Here is a 17,453-nt window from a genome sequence, read left to right on the forward strand (position 1 = left end):
TCAGTACCATTCATTCGTAACCTGGTGAAGGCCGGTCTGAAAAAAAAAAAAAAGATCTCAAACTGATTTCAAATATTAAAATTCTATGCATGTGGTGGAAATAAGAAATTAGCTGTAATTTGTCTTTCAGATTGCTTTGTTCCTTGTTGGTCATTACCACTATGAACGTAAATAAAACATACAAGTAGATTAACTTAACTAATGAAGTAAAAAGCTAACATACCTGAAGGTAATGATATAACTCCGAACGAAAAAAATTCCATATCTTGCTCTATAGATGATATCATACTGGAGAAGAAAAAACATGTTAAAATTCACAGTAAAATAATCCTCAGATTAAACAATTTAAATACCAAATGATTTTAAATGATCCACTCACCACTGCTATCACTCTTACTTCAAGAGTTTTGAACTGCACACTATTTCTGTCATTGAGCTCTGGAACAAATGGTTCAACCACAGTTGCTGCAACAACAAACACTGGAGGAGGAGCTTCAGTTGTTGTAGTTGTAGTTGTCACAAGAGTAGTTGGTGTTGTTGTTGGAGTAGTCTTTGGTTTGGTTGTAGCTGGAGTGGTTGTAGCTGCTGTTGTGGTTGTAGTCGCTGTGGTTGTGGTTGGAGCCGCTGTTGTTGTTGTTGTGGTTGGAGCCGCTGTGGTTGTAGTTGGAGCCGCTGTAGTTGTGATTGTGGTTGGAGCCGCTGTAGTTGTGGTTGTGGTTGGAGCTGCTGTTGTTGTGGTTGGAGCCGTTGTTGTTGTGGTTGTGGTTGGAACCGCTGTAGTTGTGGTTGTGGTTGGAGCTGCTGTGGTTGTGGTTGGAGCCGCTGTGGTTGTGGTTGGAGCCGCTGTGGTTGTGGTTGGAGCCGCTGTGGTTGTGGTTGTGGTTGGAGCCACTGTTGTGGTTGTGGTTGTGGTTGGAGCCACTGTTGTGGTTGTGGTTGGAGCCACTGTTGTCGTTGTGGTTGGAACCGCTGTAGTTGTGGTTGTGGTTGGAGCTGCTGTGGTTGTAGTTGGAGCCACTGTTGTTGTGGTTGTGGTTGGAGCCGTTGTGGTTGGAGCCGCTGTTGTTGTGGTTGGAGCCGCTGTGGTTGGAGCCGATTTAGTTGTGGTTGGAGCCGATTTAGTTGTGGTTGGAGCCACTGTTGTTGTGGTTGTGGTTGGAGCCACTGTTGTTGTGGTTGGAGCCGCTGTTGTGGTTGTGGTTGGAGCCACTGTTGTTGTGGTTGGAGCCGCTGTTGTTGTGGTTGTGGTTGGAGTCACTGTTGTTGTGGTTGAAGCCGCTTTAGTTGTGGTTGTGGTTGGAGCCGTTGTAGTTGTGGTTGGAGCCGCTGTGGTTGTGGTTGGAGCCACTGTTGTTGTGGTTGTGGTTGGAGCAGCTGTGGTTGTGGTTGTGGTTGGAGCCACTGTTGTTGTGGTTGGACCCGCTGTTGTTGTGGTTGTGGTTGGAGTCACTGTTGTTGTGGTTGGAGCCGCTTTAGTTGTGGTTGAGGTTGGAGCCGTTATAGTTGTGATTGGAGCTGCTGTGGTTGTGGTTGTGGTTGGAGCCACTGTTGTTGTGGTTGTGGTTGGAGCAGCTGTGGTTGGAGCTGCTGTGTTTGGAACCGCTGTTGTTGTGGTTGGAGCCGCTGTTGTGGTTGTGGTTGGAGCCACTGTTGTTGTGGTTGGAGCCGCTGTTGTTGTGGTTGTGGTTGGAGTCACTGTTGTTGTGGTTGAAGCCGCTTTAGTTGTGGTTGTGGTTGGAGCCGTTATAGTTGTGATTGGAGCTGCTGTTGTTGTGGTTGTGGTTGGAGCAGCTGTGGTTGGAGCTGCTGTGTTTGGAGCCGCTGTTGTTGTGGTTGGAGTCACTGTGGTTGTGGTTGGAGCCGCTGTTGTTGTGGTTGGAGCTTTTGTTGTGGTGGTTGGTGCTACAGTGGTTGTTGTTGGACCAGATGTCAACGTCGTTGGAGAAGTCGTAGTTGTATCTGGAGGTGCTGTAATATCTATTGTAATCACCAAATGTGCACAGTTTAGAAGAACTGAACTCTTAGTTTTTTGTAAGTTAGTTCTCAAAAATATTTTTAGAATATTTTGTTGATCCAACTAATTCCTTCTTGTTTATTGATCAGTGGTTCTTTTAATATGTCCTTTGCATAAATATAAAATTTTCTGAAATTTGTTTATTTCTCTTACCTTGGTCACTAATAGCAACGGTGTCAGCTATTACGTTGAATTCTGTGATGTTTGAAGCCTCATTAACCAAAGTCTCTTCAATTAGTGTATCATTAGGAGTAGATGATGACTCAAATTCAAGGTCCACAGAGTTGATAATTGAACCAGCCCTGCAAATGTATTAGTATAATTAGTTATTGTATACAAGTGCCTTCCTACGAAGTTTGTAATTTCTTGAGCAAACTACAAAGAAATTACCTGAATGTCATAGCTCCAGTCTTTTGGAATGAGGGGAAAGCTCTTCTGAAAAGTGTGTCAAGCTACATGGAGAGACGAAAAAAAATTAAGTGTACAATTTTTAAAAATGTATTTTTCAGAATATCACTAGATATAAACATTATTACAATTAATATATTTTTGTTGTATTTATTTCAATAGAAATTCTACATACTCCATTAAGTAAAAAAATGAAAGTACATGGGATGATGTTTGAGGAAAATTGAGACTAAATTCTAGGTAAGCAATACATTTTATAATGTTTATAAGATTCAGATGTATTTTTTAACTTAGACGAAAACTTAACTCACATCTTCAAGTTGAAGAGCTAAACAAAATATGTATGTTCATATAAAAAGATACAAATTTAGAAAGCAGAATAAATTTTTTAAATAGTACAATGGAAACAGTTATGTGAGATAGAAATGTAAACATACACGATTCCTTATGTGTCCAGAGCGTAATTGGAATGCTGATGATGATGGATCTCCCAAATCAGAGGTGAAATTTTCATCAGATTTAAAAGTGAGAAAACGGATTAATGCTGGAGCCGCAGTGGTTGTGGTTGGAACAGCAGTTGTAGTTGCAGCCAAAGACGTTGTCGTTGGAGCAGCTGTGGTTGTGGTTGGAGCTGTAGTTGATGTGGTTGTTGTTGGAGCTGCTGTGGTTGTGGTTGGAGCTGCTGTTGTTGTGGTTGGAGCCGCTGTGGTTGTGGTTGGAGCTGTAGTTGATGTGGTTGTTGTTGGAGCTGCTGTGGTTGTGGTTGGAGCTGCTGTTGTTGTGGTTGGAGCCGCTGTGGTTGTGGTTGGAGCTGTAGTTGATGTGGTTGTTGTTGGAGCTGCTGTGGTTGTGGTTGGAGCTGCTGTTGTTGTGGTTGGAGCCACTGTGGTTGTGGTTGGAGCCGCTGTGGTTGTGGTTGGAGCCGCTGTAGTTGTGGTTGGAGCCGCTGTTGTTGTGGTTGGAGCCGCTGTGGTTGTGGTTGGAGCAGTTGTGGTTGTAGTTGGAGCAGTTGTGGTTGGAGCCGTTGTGGTTGTGGTTGGAGCTGCGGTTGTTGTGGTTGGAGCAGCTGTGGTTGTGGTTGGAGCACCTGTGGTGGTTGTTGGAGCAGCTGTGGTTGTGGTTGGAGCTGCTGTTGTTGTGGTTGGAGCCGCTGTGGTTGTGGTTGGAGCAGCTGTGGATGTGGTTGGGGCAGCTGTGGTTGTGGTTGGAGCCGCCGTTGTTGTGGTTGGATCTGCGGTTGTTGTGGTTGGAGCCGCTGTGGTTGTGGTTGGAGCTGCTGTTGTTGTGGTTGGAGCCGCTGTGGTTGTGGTTGGAGCAGCTGTGGTTGTGGTTGGGGCAGCTGTGGTTGTGGTTGGGGCTTCTGTGGTTGTGGTTGGAGCTGCTGTTGTTGTCGTTGGTGCTGCTGTTGTTGTGGTTGGAGCCGCCGTTGTTGTGGTTGGAGCCGCTGTGGTTGTGGTTGGAGAAGCTGTGGTTGTGGTTGGAGTAGCTGTGGTTGTGGTTGGAGCTGCGGTTGTTGTGGTTGGAGTAGCTGTGGTTGTGGTTGGAGCTGCGGTTGTTGTGGTTGGAGCCGCCGTTGTTGTGGTTGGAGCTGCGGTTGTTGTGGTTGGAGCCGCTGTTGTTGTGGTTGGAGCTGCGGTTGTTGTGGTTGGAGCCGCTGTAGTTGTGGTTGGAGCCGCTGTTGTGGTTGGAGCCGCTGTGGTTGTGGTTGGAGCAGTTGTGGTTGTAGTTGGAGCAGTTGTGGTTGGAGCCGTTGTGGTTGTGGTTGGAGCTGCTGTTGTTGTGGTTGGAGCCGCTGTGGTTGTGGTTGGAGCTGCTGTTGTTGTGGTTGGAGATGCGGTTGTTGTGGTTGGAGCAGCTGTGGTTGTGGTTGGAGCACCTGTGGTGGTTGTTGGAGCAGCTGTGGTTGTGGTTGGAGCTGCTGTTGTTGTGGTTGGAGCCGCTGTGGTTGTGGTTGGAGCAGCTGTGGATGTGGTTGGGGCAGCTGTGGTTGTGGTTGGAGCCGCCGTTGTTGTGGTTGGATCTGCGGTTGTTGTGGTTGGAGCCGCTGTGGTTGTGGTTGGAGCTGCTGTTGTTGTGGTTGGAGCCGCTGTGGTTGTGGTTGGAGCAGCTGTGGTTGTGGTTGGGGCAGCTGTGGTTGTGGTTGGGGCTTCTGTGGTTGTGGTTGGAGCTGCTGTTGTTGTCGTTGGTGCTGCTGTTGTTGTGGTTGGAGCCGCCGTTGTTGTGGTTGGAGCCGCTGTGGTTGTGGTTGGAGAAGCTGTGGTTGTGGTTGGAGTAGCTGTGGTTGTGGTTGGAGCTGCGGTTGTTGTGGTTGGAGTAGCTGTGGTTGTGGTTGGAGCTGCGGTTGTTGTGGTTGGAGCCGCCGTTGTTGTGGTTGGAGCTGCGGTTGTTGTGGTTGGAGCCGCTGTTGTTGTGGTTGGAGCTGCGGTTGTTGTGGTTGGAGCCGCTGTTGTTGTGGTTGGAGCTGCTGTTGTTGTGGTTGGAGCCGCTGTGGTTGTGGTTGGAGCAGCTGTGGTTGTGGTTGGAGCTGCGGTTGTTGTGGTTGGAGCCGCCGTTGTTGTGGTTGGAGCTGCGGTTGTTGTGGTTGGAGCCGCTGTGGTTGTGGTTGGAGAAGCTGTGGTTGTGGTTGGAGTAGCTGTGGTTGTGGTTGGAGCTGCGGTTGTTGTGGTTGGAGTAGCCGTGGTTGTGGTTGGAGCTGCGGTTGTTGTGGTTGGAGCCGCCGTTGTTGTGGTTGGAGCTGCGGTTGTTGTGGTTGGAGCCGCTGTGGTTGTGGTTGGAGCTGCTGTTGTTGTGGTTGGAGCCGCTGTGGTTGTGGTTGGAGCAGCTGTGGTTGTGGTTGGAGCTGCGGTTGTTGTGGTTGGAGCCGCCGTTGTTGTGGTTGGAGCAGCTGTGGTTGTGGTTGGAGCTGCGGTTGTTGTGGTTGGAGCCGCCGTTGTTGTGGTTGGAGCTGCGGTTGTTGTGGTTGGAGCCGCTGTGGTTGTGGTTGGAGCTTCTGTGGTTGTGGTTGGAGCTGCTGTTGTTGTCGCTGGTGCTGCTGTTGTTGTGGTTGGAGCTGCGGTTGTTGTGGTTGGAGCCGCCGTTGTTGTGGTTGGATCTGCGGTTGTTGTGGTTGGAACCGCTGTGGTTGTGGTTGGAGCTGCTGTGGTTGTGGTTGGAGCAGCTGTGGTTGTGGTTGGAGCTTCTGTGGTTGTGGTTGGAGCTGCTGTGGTTGTGGTTGGAGCAGCTGTGGTTGTGGTTGGAACTGCTGTTGTTGTCGTTGGTGCTGCTGTTGTGGTTGGAGCTGCGGTTGTTGTGGTTGGAGTAGCTGTGGTTGTGGTTGGAGCTGCGGTTGTTGTGGTTGGAGCCGCCGTTGTTGTGGTTGGAGCTGCGGTTGTTGTGGTTGGAGCCGCTGTGGTTGTGGTTGGAGCTGCTGTTGTTGTGGTTGGAGCCGCTGTTGTTGTGGTTGGAGCAGCTGTGGTTGTGGTTGGAGCTTCTGTGGTTGTGGTTGGAGCTGCTGTTGTTGTCGTTGGTGCTACTGTTGTTGTGGTTGGAGCCGCCGTTGTTGTGGTTGGATCTGCGGTTGTTGTGGTTGGAGCCGCTGTGGTTGTGGTTGGAGCTGCTGTTGTTGCGATTGGAGCCGCTGTGGTTGTGGTTGGAGCTGCTGTTGTTGTGGTTGGAGCCGTTGTGGTTGGAGCAGCTGTGGATGTGGTTGGGGCAGCTGTGGTTGTGATTGGAGCTACTGTTGTTGTGGTTGGAGCCGCCGTTGTTGTGGTTGGATCTGCGGTTGTTGTGGTTGGAGCCGCTGTGGTTGTGGTTGGAGAAGCTGTGGTTGTGGTTGGAGTAGCTGTGGTTGTGGTTGGAGCTGCGGTTGTTGTGGTTGGAGTAGCTGTGGTTGTGGTTGGAGCAGCTGTGGTTGTGGTTGGGGCAGCGGTGGTTGTGGTTGGGGCTTCTGTGGTTGTGGTTGGAGCTGCTGTTGTTGTCGTTGGTGCTGCTGTTGTTGTGGTTGGAGCCGCCGTTGTTGTGGTTGGAGCCGCTGTGGTTGTGGTTGGAGAAGCTGTGGTTGTGGTTGGAGTAGATGTGGTTGTGGTTGGAGCTGCGGTTGTTGTGGTTGGAGTAGCTGTGGTTGTGGTTGGAGCTGCGGTTGTTGTGGTTGGAGCCGCTGTGGTTGTGGTTGGAGAAGCTGTGGTTGTGGTTGGAGTAGCTGTGGTTGTGGTTGGAGCTGCGGTTGTTGTGGTTGGAGTAGCTGTGGTTGTGGTTGGAGCTGCGGTTGTTGTGGTTGGAGCTGTGGTTGTTGTGGTTGGAGCCGCCGTTGTTGTGGTTGGAGCAGCTGTGGTTGTGGTTGGAGCTTCTGTTGTTGTGGTTGGAGTAGCCGTTGTTGTGGTTGGATCTGGGGTTGTTGTGGTTGGAGCCGCTGTGGTTGTGGTTGGAGCTGCTGTGGTTGTGGTTGGAGCAGGTGTGGTTGTGGTTGGAGCTTCTGTGGTTGTGGTTGGAGCTGCTGTTGTTGTGGTTGGAGCTCCTGTGGTTGTGGTTTGAGATGCTGTGGTTGTTGTTGGAACTGCTGTTGTTGTGGTTGGAGCCGCTGTTGTTGTTGTTGGAGCTACTGTGGTTGTTGTTGGAGCAGAAGTTGTTGTGGTTGGAGCTCCTGTTGTGGTTGGAGCAGCTGTGGTTGTGGTTGGAGCAGCTGTGGTTGTGGTTGGAGCTTCTGTTGTGGTTGCAGCGGCTGTGGTTGTGGTTGGAGCCGCTGTGGTTGTTGTTGGAGTAGCCGTTGTTGTGGTTGGATCTGCGGTTGTTGTGGTTGGAGCCGCTGTGGTTGTGGTTGGAGCTGCTGTGGTTGTGGTTGGAGCCGCTGTGGTTGTGGTTGGAGCAGGTGTGGTTGTGGTTGGAGCTGCTGTTGTTGTGGTTGGAGCCGCCGTTGTTGTGGTTGGATCTGCGGTTGTTGTGGTTGGAGCCGCTGTGGTTGTGGTTGGAGCTGCTGTTGTTGTGGTTGGAGCCGCTGTGGTTGTGGTTGGAGCAGCTGTGGTTGTGGTTGGGGCTTCTGTGGTTGTGGTTGGAGCTGCTGTTGTTGTCGTTGGTGCTACTGTTGTTGTGGTTGGAGCCGCCGTTGTTGTGGTTGGATCTGCGGTTGTTGTGGTTGGAGCCGCTGTGGTTGTGGTTGGAGCTGCTGTTGTTGTGGTTGGAGCCGCTGTGGTTGTGGTTGGAGCAGCTGTGGTTGTGGTTGGGGCAGCTGTGGTTGTGGTTGGGGCTTCTGTGGTTGTGGTTGGAGCTGCTGTTGTTGTCGTTGGTGCTGCTGTTGTTGTGGTTGGAGACGCCGTTGTTGTGGTTGGAGCAGCTGTGGTTGTGGTTGGAGCAGGTGTGGTTGTGGTTGGAGCTTCTGTGGTTGTGGTTGGAGCTGCTGTTGTTGTGGTTGGAGCCGCCGTTGTTGTGGTTGGATCTGCGGTTGTTGTGGTTGGAGCCGCTGTGGTTGTGGTTGGATCTGCGGTTGTTGTGGTTGGAGCTGCTGTTGTTGTGGTTGGAGCCGCTGTGGTTGTGGTTGGAGCAGCTGTGGTTGTGGTTGGGGCTTCTGTGGTTGTGGTTGGAGCTGCTGTTGTTGTCGTTGGTGCTACTGTTGTTGTGGTTGGAGCCTCCGTTGTTGTGGTTGGATCTGCGGTTGTTGTTGTTGGAGCCGCTGTGGTTGTGATTGGAGCTGCTGTTGTTGTGGTTGGAGCCGCTGTGGTTGTGGTTGGAGCAGCTGTGGTTGTGGTTGGGGCAGCTGTGGTTGTGGTTGGGGCTTCTGTGGTTGTGGTTGGAGCTGCTGTTGTTGTCGTTGGTGCTGCTGTTGTTGTGGTTGGAGACCCCGTTGTTGTGGTTGGAGCAGCTGTGGTTGTGGTTGGAGCAGCTGTTGTTGTGGTTGGAGCTCCTGTGGTTGTGGTTTGAGATGCTGTGGTTGTTGTTGGAACTGCTGTTGTTGTGGTTGGAGCCGCTGTTGTTGTTGTTGGAGCTACTGTGGTTGTTGTTGGAGCAGAAGTTGTTGTGGTTGGAGCTCCTGTTGTGGTTGGAGCAGCTGTGGTTGTGGTTGGAGCAGCTGTGGTTGTGGTTGGAGCTTCTGTTGTGGTTGCAGCGGCTGTGGTTGTGGTTGGAGCAGCTGTGGTTGTTGTTGGAGCAGAAGTTGTTGTGGTTGGAGCTGCGGTTGTTGTGGTTGGAGCTGCGGTTGTTGTGGTTGGAGCTGCTGTTGTTGTGGTTGGAGCTGCTGTGGTTGTGGTTGGAGCTGCTGTTGTAGTGGTTGGAGCAGAAGTTGTTGTGGTTGGAGCAGCTGTGGTTGTTGGAGCAGAAGTTGTTGTGGTTGGAGCTCCTGTGGTTGTGGTTGGAGCTCCTGTGGTTGTGGTTGGAACAGCTGTGGTTGTTGTTGGAGCAGAAGTTGTTGTGGTTGGAGCAACTGTGGTTGTAGTTGGAGCTGCGGTTGTTGTGGTTGGAGGCGCTGTGGTTGTGGTTGGAGCAGCTGTGGTTGTGGTTTGAGCTTCTGTGGTTGTTGTTGGAGCTGCAGTTGTTGTGGTTGGAGCTGCTGTGGTTGTGGTTGGAGCAGCTGTGGTTGTTGTTGGAGCAGCTGTGGTTGTGGTTGGAGCTTCTGTGGTTGTGGTTTGAGATGCTGTGGTTGTTGTTGGAGCTACTGTGGTTGTTGTTGGAGCAGAAGTTGTTGTGGTTGGAGCTCCTGTTGTGGTTGGAGCAGCTGTGGTTGTAGTTGGAGCTTCTGTTGTGGTTGGAGCAGCTGTGGTTGTTGTTGGAGCTTCTGTGGTTGTGGTTGGAGCTGCTGTTGTTGTCGTTGGTGCTGCTGTTGTTGTGGTTGGAGCCGCCGTTGTTGTGGTTGGAGCTGCGGTTGTTGTGGTTGGAGCTGCGGTTGTTGTGGTTGGAGCTGCTGTTGTTGTGGTTGGAGCTGCTGTTGTTGTGGTTGGAGCTGCGGTTGTTGTGGTTGGAGCAGCTGTGGTTGTGGTTGGAGCTGCTGTTGTAGTGGTTGGAGCAGAAGTTGTTGTGGTTGGAAAAGCTGTGGTTGTTGTTGGAACTGCTGTTGTTGTGGTTGGAGCTGCGGTAGTTGTGGTTGCAGCCACTGTTGTTGTGGTTGGAGCAGCTGTGGTTGTGGTTGGAGCTGCCGTGGTTGTCGATGGAGCTCCGGTTGTTGTGGTTGGAGCTGCTGTTGTTGTGGTTGGAGCCGCCGTTGTTGTGGTTGGATCTGCGGTTGTTGTGGTTGGAACCGCTGTGGTTGTGGTTGGAGCCGCTGTGGTTGTGGTTGGAGCAGCTGTGGTTGTGGTTGGAGCTGCTGTTGTAGTGGTTGGAGCAGAAGTTGTTGTGGTTGGAGAAGCTGTGGTTGTTGTTGGAACTGCTGTTGTTGTGGTTGGAGCTGTGGTAGTTGTGGTTGCAGCCACTGTTGTTGTGGTTGGAGCAGCTGTGGTAGTTGGAGCAGAAGTCGTGGTTGGAGCCGCTGTGGTTGTCGTTGGAGCTCCTGTTGTTGTGGTTGGAGCTTCTGTGGTTGTGGTTGGAGCTGCTGTGGTTGTGGTTGGAGCAGGTGTGGTTGTGGTTGGAGCTTCTGTGGTTGTGGTTGGAGCTGCTGTTGTTGTGGTTGGAGCCGCCGTTGTTGTGGTTGGATCTGCGGTTGTTGTGGTTGGAGCCGCTGTGGTTGTGGTTGGAGCTGCTGTTGTTGTGGTTGGAGCCGCTGATGTTGTGGTTGGAGCAGCTGTGGTTGTGGTTGGGGCTTCTGTGGTTGTGGTTGGAGCTGCTGTTGTTGTCGTTGGTGCTACTGTTGTGGTTGGAGCCGCCGTTGTTGTGGTTGGAGCTGCTGTTGTTGTGGTTGGAGCCGCTGATGTTGTGGTTGGAGCAGCTGTGGTTGTGGTTGGGGCTTCTGTGGTTGTGGTTGGAGCTGCTGTTGTTGTCGTTGGTGCTACTGTTGTTGTGGTTGGAGCCGCCGTTGTTGTGGTTGGATCTGCGGTTGTTGTGGTTGGAGCCGCTGTGGTTGTGGTTGGAGCTGCTGTTGTTGTGGTTGGAGCCGCTGTGGTTGTGGTTGGAGCAGCTGTGGTTGTGGTTAGGGCAGCTGTGGTTGTGGTTGGGGCTTCTGTGGTTGTGGTTGGAGCTGCTGTTGTTGTCGTTGGTGCTGCTGTTGTTGTTGTTGGAGCAGAAGTTGTTGTGGTTGGAGCTGCGGTTGTTGTGGTTGGAGCTGCGGTTATTGTGGTTGGAGCTGCTGTTGTTGTGGTTGGAGCTGCTGTGGTTGTGGTTGGAGCTGCTGTTGTAGTGGTTGGAGCAGAAGTTGTTGTGGTTGGAGCCGCTGTGGTTGTGGTTGGAGCTGCTGTTGTTGTGGTTGGAGCCGCTGTGGTTGTGGTTGGAGCAGCTGTGGTTGTGGTTGGGGCTTCTGTGGTTATGGTTGGAGCTGCTGTTGTTGTCGTTGGTGCTACTGTTGTTGTGGTTGGAGCCGCCGTTGTTGTGGTTGGATCTGCGGTTGTTGTGGTTGGAGCCGCTGTGGTTGTGGTTGGAGCTGCTGTTGTTGTGGTTGGAGCCGCTGTGGTTGTGGTTGGAGCAGCTGTGGTTGTGGTTGGGGCAGCTGTGGTTGTGGTTGGGGCTTCTGTGGTTGTGGTTGGAGCTGCTGTTGTTGTCGTTGGTGCTGCTGTTGTTGTGGTTGGAGACGCCGTTGTTGTGGTTGGAGCAGCTGTGGTTGTGGTTGGAGAAGGTGTGGTTGTGGTTGGAGCTTCTGTGGTTGTGGTTGGAGCTGCTGTTGTTGTGGTTGGAGCCGCCGTTGTTGTGGTTGGATCTGCGGTTGTTGTGGTTGGAGCCGCTGTGGTTGTGGTTGGAGCTGCTGTTGTTGTGGTTGGAGCCGCTGTGGTTGTGGTTGGAGCAGCTGTTGTTGTGGTTGGGGCTTCTGTGGTTGTGGTTGGAGCTGCTGTTGTTGTCGTTGGTGCTACTGTTGTTGTGGTTGGAGCCGCCGTTGTTGTGGTTGGATCTGCTGTTGTTGTGGTTGGAGCCGCTGTGGTTGTGGTTGGAGCTGCTGTTGTTGTGGTTGGAGCCGCTGTGGTTGTGGTTGGAGCAGCTGTGGTTGTGGTTGGGGCTGCTGTTGTTGTCGTTGGTGCTGCTGTTGTTGTGGTTGGAGACGCCGTTGTTGTGGTTGGAGCAGCTGTGGTTGTGGTTGGAGCAGGTGTGGTTGTGGTTGGAGCTTCTGTGGTTGTGGTTGGAGCTGCTGTTGTTGTGGTTGGAGCCGCTGTGGTTGTGGTTGGAGCTGCTGTTGTTGTGGTTGGAGCCGCTGTGGTTGTGGTTGGAGCAGCTGTGGTTGTGGTTGGGGCAGCTGTGGTTGTGGTTGGGGCTTCTGTGGTTGTGGTTGGAGCTGCTGTTGTTGTCGTTGGAGCTTCTGTGGTTGTTGTTGGAACTGCTGTTGTTGTGGTTGGAGCCGCTGTTGTTGTTGTTGGAGCTACTGTGGTTGTTGTTGGAGCAGAAGTTGTTGTGGTTGGAGCTCCTGTTGTGGTTGGAGCAGCTGTGGTTGTGGTTGGAGCAGCTGTGGTTGTGGTTGGAGCTTCTGTTGTGGTTGCAGCGGCTGTGGTTGTGGTTGGAGCAGCTGTGGTTGTTGTTGGAGCAGAAGTTGTTGTGGTTGGAGCTGCGGTTGTTGTGGTTGGAGCTGCGGTTATTGTGGTTGGAGCTGCTGTTGTTGTGGTTGGAGCCGCTGTGGTTGTGGTTGGAGCAGCTGTGGTTGTGGTTGGAGCTGCTGTTGTTGTGGTTGGAGCCGCTGTGGTTGTGGTTGGAGCAGCTGTGGTTGTGGTTGGGGCAGCTGTGGTTGTGGTTGGGGCTTCTGTGGTTGTGGTTGGAGCTGCTGTTGTTGTCGTTGGTGCTGCTGTTGTTGTGGTTGGAGACGCCGTTGTTGTGGTTGGAGCAGCTGTGGTTGTGGTTGGAGCAGCTGTGGTTGTGGTTGGAGCTTCTGTGGTTGTGGTTTGAGATGCTGTGGTTGTTGTTGGAACTGCTGTTGTTGTGGTTGGAGCCGCTGTTGTTGTTGTTGGAGCTACTGTGGTTGTTGTTGGAGCAGAAGTTGTTGTGGTTGGAGCTCCTGTTGTGGTTGGAGCAGCTGTGGTTGTGGTTGGAGCAGCTGTGGTTGTGGTTGGAGCTTCTGTTGTGGTTGCAGCGGCTGTGGTTGTGGTTGGAGCAGCTGTGGTTGTTGTTGGAGCAGAAGTTGTTGTGGTTGGAGCTGCGGTTGTTGTGGTTGGAGCTGCGGTTATTGTGGTTGGAGCTGCTGTTGTTGTGGTTGGAGCTCCTGTGGTTGTGGTTGTAGCTCCTGTGGTTGTGGTTGGAACAGCTGTGGTTGTTGTTGGAGCAGAAGTTGTTGTGGTTGGAGCAACTGTGGTTGTAGTTGGAGCTGCGGTTGTTGTGGTTGGAGGCGCTGTGGTTGTGGTTGGAGCAGCTGTGGTTGTGGTTTGAGCTTCTGTGGTTGTTGTTGGAGCTGCAGTTGTTGTGGTTGGAGCTGCTGTGGTTGTGGTTGGAGCAGCTGTGGTTGTTGTTGGAGCAGCTGTGGTTGTGGTTGGAGCTTCTGTGGTTGTGGTTTGAGATGCTGTGGTTGTTGTTGGAGCTACTGTGGTTGTTGTTGGAGCAGAAGTTGTTGTGGTTGGAGCTCCTGTTGTGGTTGGAGCAGCTGTGGTTGTGGTTGGAGCTTCTGTTGTGGTTGCAGCGGCTGTGGTTGTGGTTGGAGCTTCTGTTGTGGTTGGAGCAGCTGTGGTTGTTGTTGGAGCTTCTGTGGTTGTGGTTGGAGCTGCTGTTGTTGTCGTTGGTGCTGCTGTTGTTGTGGTTGGAGCTGCGGTTGTTGTGGTTGGAGCTGCGGTTGTTGTGGTTGGAGCTGCTGTTGTTGTGGTTGGAGCTGCGGTTGTTGTGGTTGGAGCAGCTGTGGTTGTGGTTGGAGCTGCTGTTGTAGTGGTTGGAGCAGAAGTTGTTGTGGTTGGAAAAGCTGTGGTTGTTGTTGGAACTGCTGTTGTTGTGGTTGGAGCAGCTGTGGTTGTGGTTGGAGCAGCTGTGGTTGTGGTTGGATCTGCTGTTGTTGTCGTTGGTGCTGCTGTTGTGGTTGGAGCTGCGGTTGTTGTGGTTGGAGCAGCTGTGGTTGTTGTTGGAACTACTGCTGTTGTTGTTGTTGCTGCTGCTGTTGCTGCTGCTGTTGCTGTGTTTGGAGCTATTGTTGTAGTTGTAGTTGTCTGTTTTACTGCATAGTCAATAACAGACGTCATTCATCATTTTCATTATTCGCACATATGGATATATTTGCTCTATTGACATTTAACTTATTTAGTGTATCCCTTTTGGAGCTGAATTACAAGTTCAGGACGGTATCCTCCCACCCTGAACCTTATTTTATCTAATCTTTTACTTACCTATTAGGATTAGTAGCAATGGTAGTACGTTTCCAACCCCCATCCTTTTTTTATCTTTTTTCTGCAACGTAAAAAAAAAAGTCTTAATCAATGTTCAATGTCATATCCATAATTTTATGCAGTACCTGAGCATTTACTATGTGCTAAACCCATCTTGTTTTGATATGTTTCTAAAGTATTTTAAGTAAACTCTATGTCTTGTTTCATCCCCATTCTGTTTTGATCACATTTGTGGACACATAGCAGCAAAAATGAAACCAAATCACCACAATTACAGAAAGTAAAATATGTTGTTGAATTCCCGGTTCCTTTAAATTCATAAAATGGTTGTTTATGTTACTTTTGTATTGACATGTTTCTATTCTTTAAATCAATGAACGATGTGGTAATACTTCAACAAAGTAGCTAAGCTAATGAAAACATGACTACATTAAGTCATTATGTCATATGTATAAATGAGCAGATTCATTTTTTTTAACTAAGTACAATCTGTATTTTTTGAGTTGAATATTTGTATAGGTGATGTCACATAAATCATTCAACTGGTAAAAACACAAATCACTCAACTTTATTTTTTTCTTCATGGCTCATTATCTTATCTTTTTAAGGAGACTAGTTTAGAGTTAATGTTATCATAGGTTGCCAACATTTTTTTGTTTGAGAAAATTAACCTAACCTTAATATTAAATTGTGATTCAAGGATGATAGAATTGTTTTTGTCTCATATACTACTTCTTAACTATTCTGGAGAGGAAATCAGTACAAGTGAAGAATGCTGATTGTGATAAAACAAGGAACAGTCACATGGTTCACTTATTTTTCTCTCTAGGGTTCAGTTCAAGCAGTGTGAAGGATTGTGGGTATTCAACCACCACTGCTGGTTTTGCATGCACTTCTCTGTAAAAAACACAATAATGAAACTATGAATGAGTCAAAGGTCCATTGTTTGGAAGTCATGTAGAACCAAAAAAATCAAATCAAGTATCAAATCTACATCTTCTCTTTCTCAATCTCTTTTAAACCCGTTCCTCTTTTTAATCTGTGTTGTTATCATCTTCCTTACTTCCCGAAATCAAAAATAATAAAAAAAATAATAATAATAATAGTAAAACGAGGTTTAGTTATGGACATTCACTTTAACTGAAAACATGTTGGAATGTTTCTTTCATGGAATGTGATTTTTATATTTTTTCTTTCTCAATAAAAAGTTCTCAATAGGACCTAATAATTACTATCAAGGTGTAGTAAAGTGCTTTTTATCATGTGGGATAATGTAATGAAAGGAGTGAGAGTGACCCGGAGTATCAATTTAGTTCTTAATCAGTAGTATAAAAATAATATGTAAAATTAAAATTTATGAGTTTTTATAATACTTAGAAGTTTCACTGAGTTCTTTTTAGGACATGTCACACTAATGTAGTTAAAATCAAGAGAAAAAGAGAGAATTTGGTTTAAATCTGAGTGGGTTGACTGTGCATGTTAAGAAAAGCTCATCACTGAAACAATGTTTTATAAACCAGTGCTTTGATACTTATAGTGATGAACTGTTCTGCACTGCACTTTGCAGTTTCCATCTCTGAAACTGACTTTTCTAACGCTGCAGTCCAATAGCAAGGATATTTATTTCTATGGTTAATCTAAACTAAACTCAGGCGTAAGTGATGCATGTTTTGTTTTTAATCCCACACCTCCCTAAAAGTAGGGTGTGGAAATATTTAAATAACAGTTATGAAATAGTTGTAGCAGAAGTTAATGTTAAAACAGAGAATAATAAAATGTTTCCATTGCATTTGTCTTAAAATACAAAATAAATATCATGAGTCTTGAAATACAATAAATTAAAAAATAAAAATCTATTATTTAGATTTCGATAGTGCAACAAAAATGTTGTAATTATGTTGTACTGAATTTGTACAATGCAAAATTTGCTAAGTAGAATCTTTTACATTGCACATTGCACAAACATCACACAATAACTAATTGTACAAGAATTTAACTGATGAGGAATTAGATTTAAGCTATAAAAGCTCTCATCACTTTAACTGTAACAACAATCCACTTACCTGCAACTGTATTCAAGTTCATGCACTTCTTTAAAACTTTCCTGCTGCTCCCTTAACTTATCACATGCCACACTGATGCTTGGCCTTATATATAACCTGCATTTGAAAAGTAGGATGACGGAAAGGAATTTGTTCTCTCCCCCAGAGATGTTTGTGAAATGACAGGTAAAAGAAAAAAAAAATGTTGGATCAGTCTCAGTTTTAGACTGGCGTCTATTGTTTATTCATTCCATTGAAGTGGACAGACCACAAGCTGGCATACCTCTCTTCCGTGTTGGTACAGTTTCACTTTAAAATTTAAGTATTGATGTCAACGGTGATGATAATATGTTAATGTTTGCATGTCCAAATTATTTGGCTTTACTTTAAGGTCTGAAAAGTTAGGTAGGCGCTTGAGTTTCAGGGATTGAAGGTCTGTTTTCTTAAACGTTGAGACTGTGAAAACAATACACACAGTGTGTGAACCACAAAAGACAGACGCATTTGTTCCATTTTTTTTGCAACAAGCTTGGCAAGTTTTTAAAGCAATATGCTTAATGAGCTCTGATCAGTCAAGAGTGAGCCGCATAGCGTGATTGTATGATGTAGAAGCTGTTTTTCTTGGCAAAACACATTCAAAGGCATGGGTGCAATGCTGCACCTGTCAATAAAAATAAAAAAAAATAAAGCAAACAAATCAGAGCACTGACACATTTATTTTCAGATATCATTGGCACTGACATTTTTACTTTCTCGGCTCAATGTGACATTAATTTACTGTGACACTTTAAATTAATGTCACGGTAAATTAATGTCTGTATAAAATTAATGCTTATACAGGTAAACAGGCTTACCTGTTTAATTAGTAACATTTAACTTAAACTTCACTGACCTAAAACAACTATGAAAAACATGGCAAAGTACTTAGTGATAAATAAATAAAACACCTTATCAGTTTTAAAAGGTGAGAAAAGATTTTTTGTTCTTTGCAATTGATAAAGAAATATTTGCAGCAGTTTTTGAAACATAAGTTGATCTCTTTAAAACTTTTGTAGCCCTCCTCACTGTGCAAATGGTAAGGTGAACTTCCATATCCGGCCGTGGTTGTCACATTTCCGGTTATTTTAATTTTTTTTTTCTTTTAGTAATTCCTAAGACTCAAGATATGGACAAGATCAACATACAGCTTGTTATAAAGGAGTCTTTTCTTTCCACTCTCACCTCATGCTTGCTTAGTAGGAGGAACTGCTCCAATGTCATCCAGTTGGGTCTGCGTCCCAGATAGACACATTTTTATTCCAACTATTAATTGTCTTACAGGTAGGATGCTGTGCTGTGCTGTGCTTGCCACGGTGAACGTAGATTTTTGCATGCCAATTTGCACCTGCTTTTCAAACATGCTAAATGTAAACCCAAAAGCAGCAACACTAATCTGGTTCTGATCTAGTAAATTGAATTGCAGGTAGTACGTCACACATTTCCATATCCTCCTCCCAATATTTTCGCAAACCATTTTGCTGATATGATCTTGCTTGCTTGTTGTTTCCGGATGAGATTTACGCACGCACGTGTTTTTATATGTGGGAATCTCTTGAACTTTAACCATAGATCGACTCTATGTGTGATGCAATTATGCACAATGACCTTTCAAGCAAACAAAAA

General features: G+C 47.8%; 1 protein-coding gene across 1 annotated transcript; it reads right to left on the reverse strand.

Moving 5' to 3' along the window:
* Positions 1 to 2,404: 2,404 nt before the first annotated feature.
* On the reverse strand, positions 2,405 to 17,017 carry LOC106911912 (uncharacterized). The gene is made up of 3 exons (XM_088016036.1): positions 17,013 to 17,017; positions 2,860 to 13,580; positions 2,405 to 2,466 (listed from the first exon to the last, which is right to left on the reverse strand). The coding sequence occupies exons 1-2, from the start codon at positions 17,015 to 17,017 to the stop codon at positions 2,942 to 2,944; spliced, it is 10,644 nt and encodes a 3,547-aa protein (XP_087872162.1). The 3' UTR covers positions 2,405 to 2,466; positions 2,860 to 2,941.
* Positions 17,018 to 17,453: the final 436 nt, after the last annotated feature.

This window comes from Poecilia mexicana, unplaced genomic scaffold, assembly GCF_051168715.1.
Source record: "Poecilia mexicana isolate PSO_F unplaced genomic scaffold, ASM5116871v1 scaffold_18, whole genome shotgun sequence".
Lineage (NCBI taxonomy): Eukaryota > Metazoa > Chordata > Actinopteri > Cyprinodontiformes > Poeciliidae > Poecilia > Poecilia mexicana.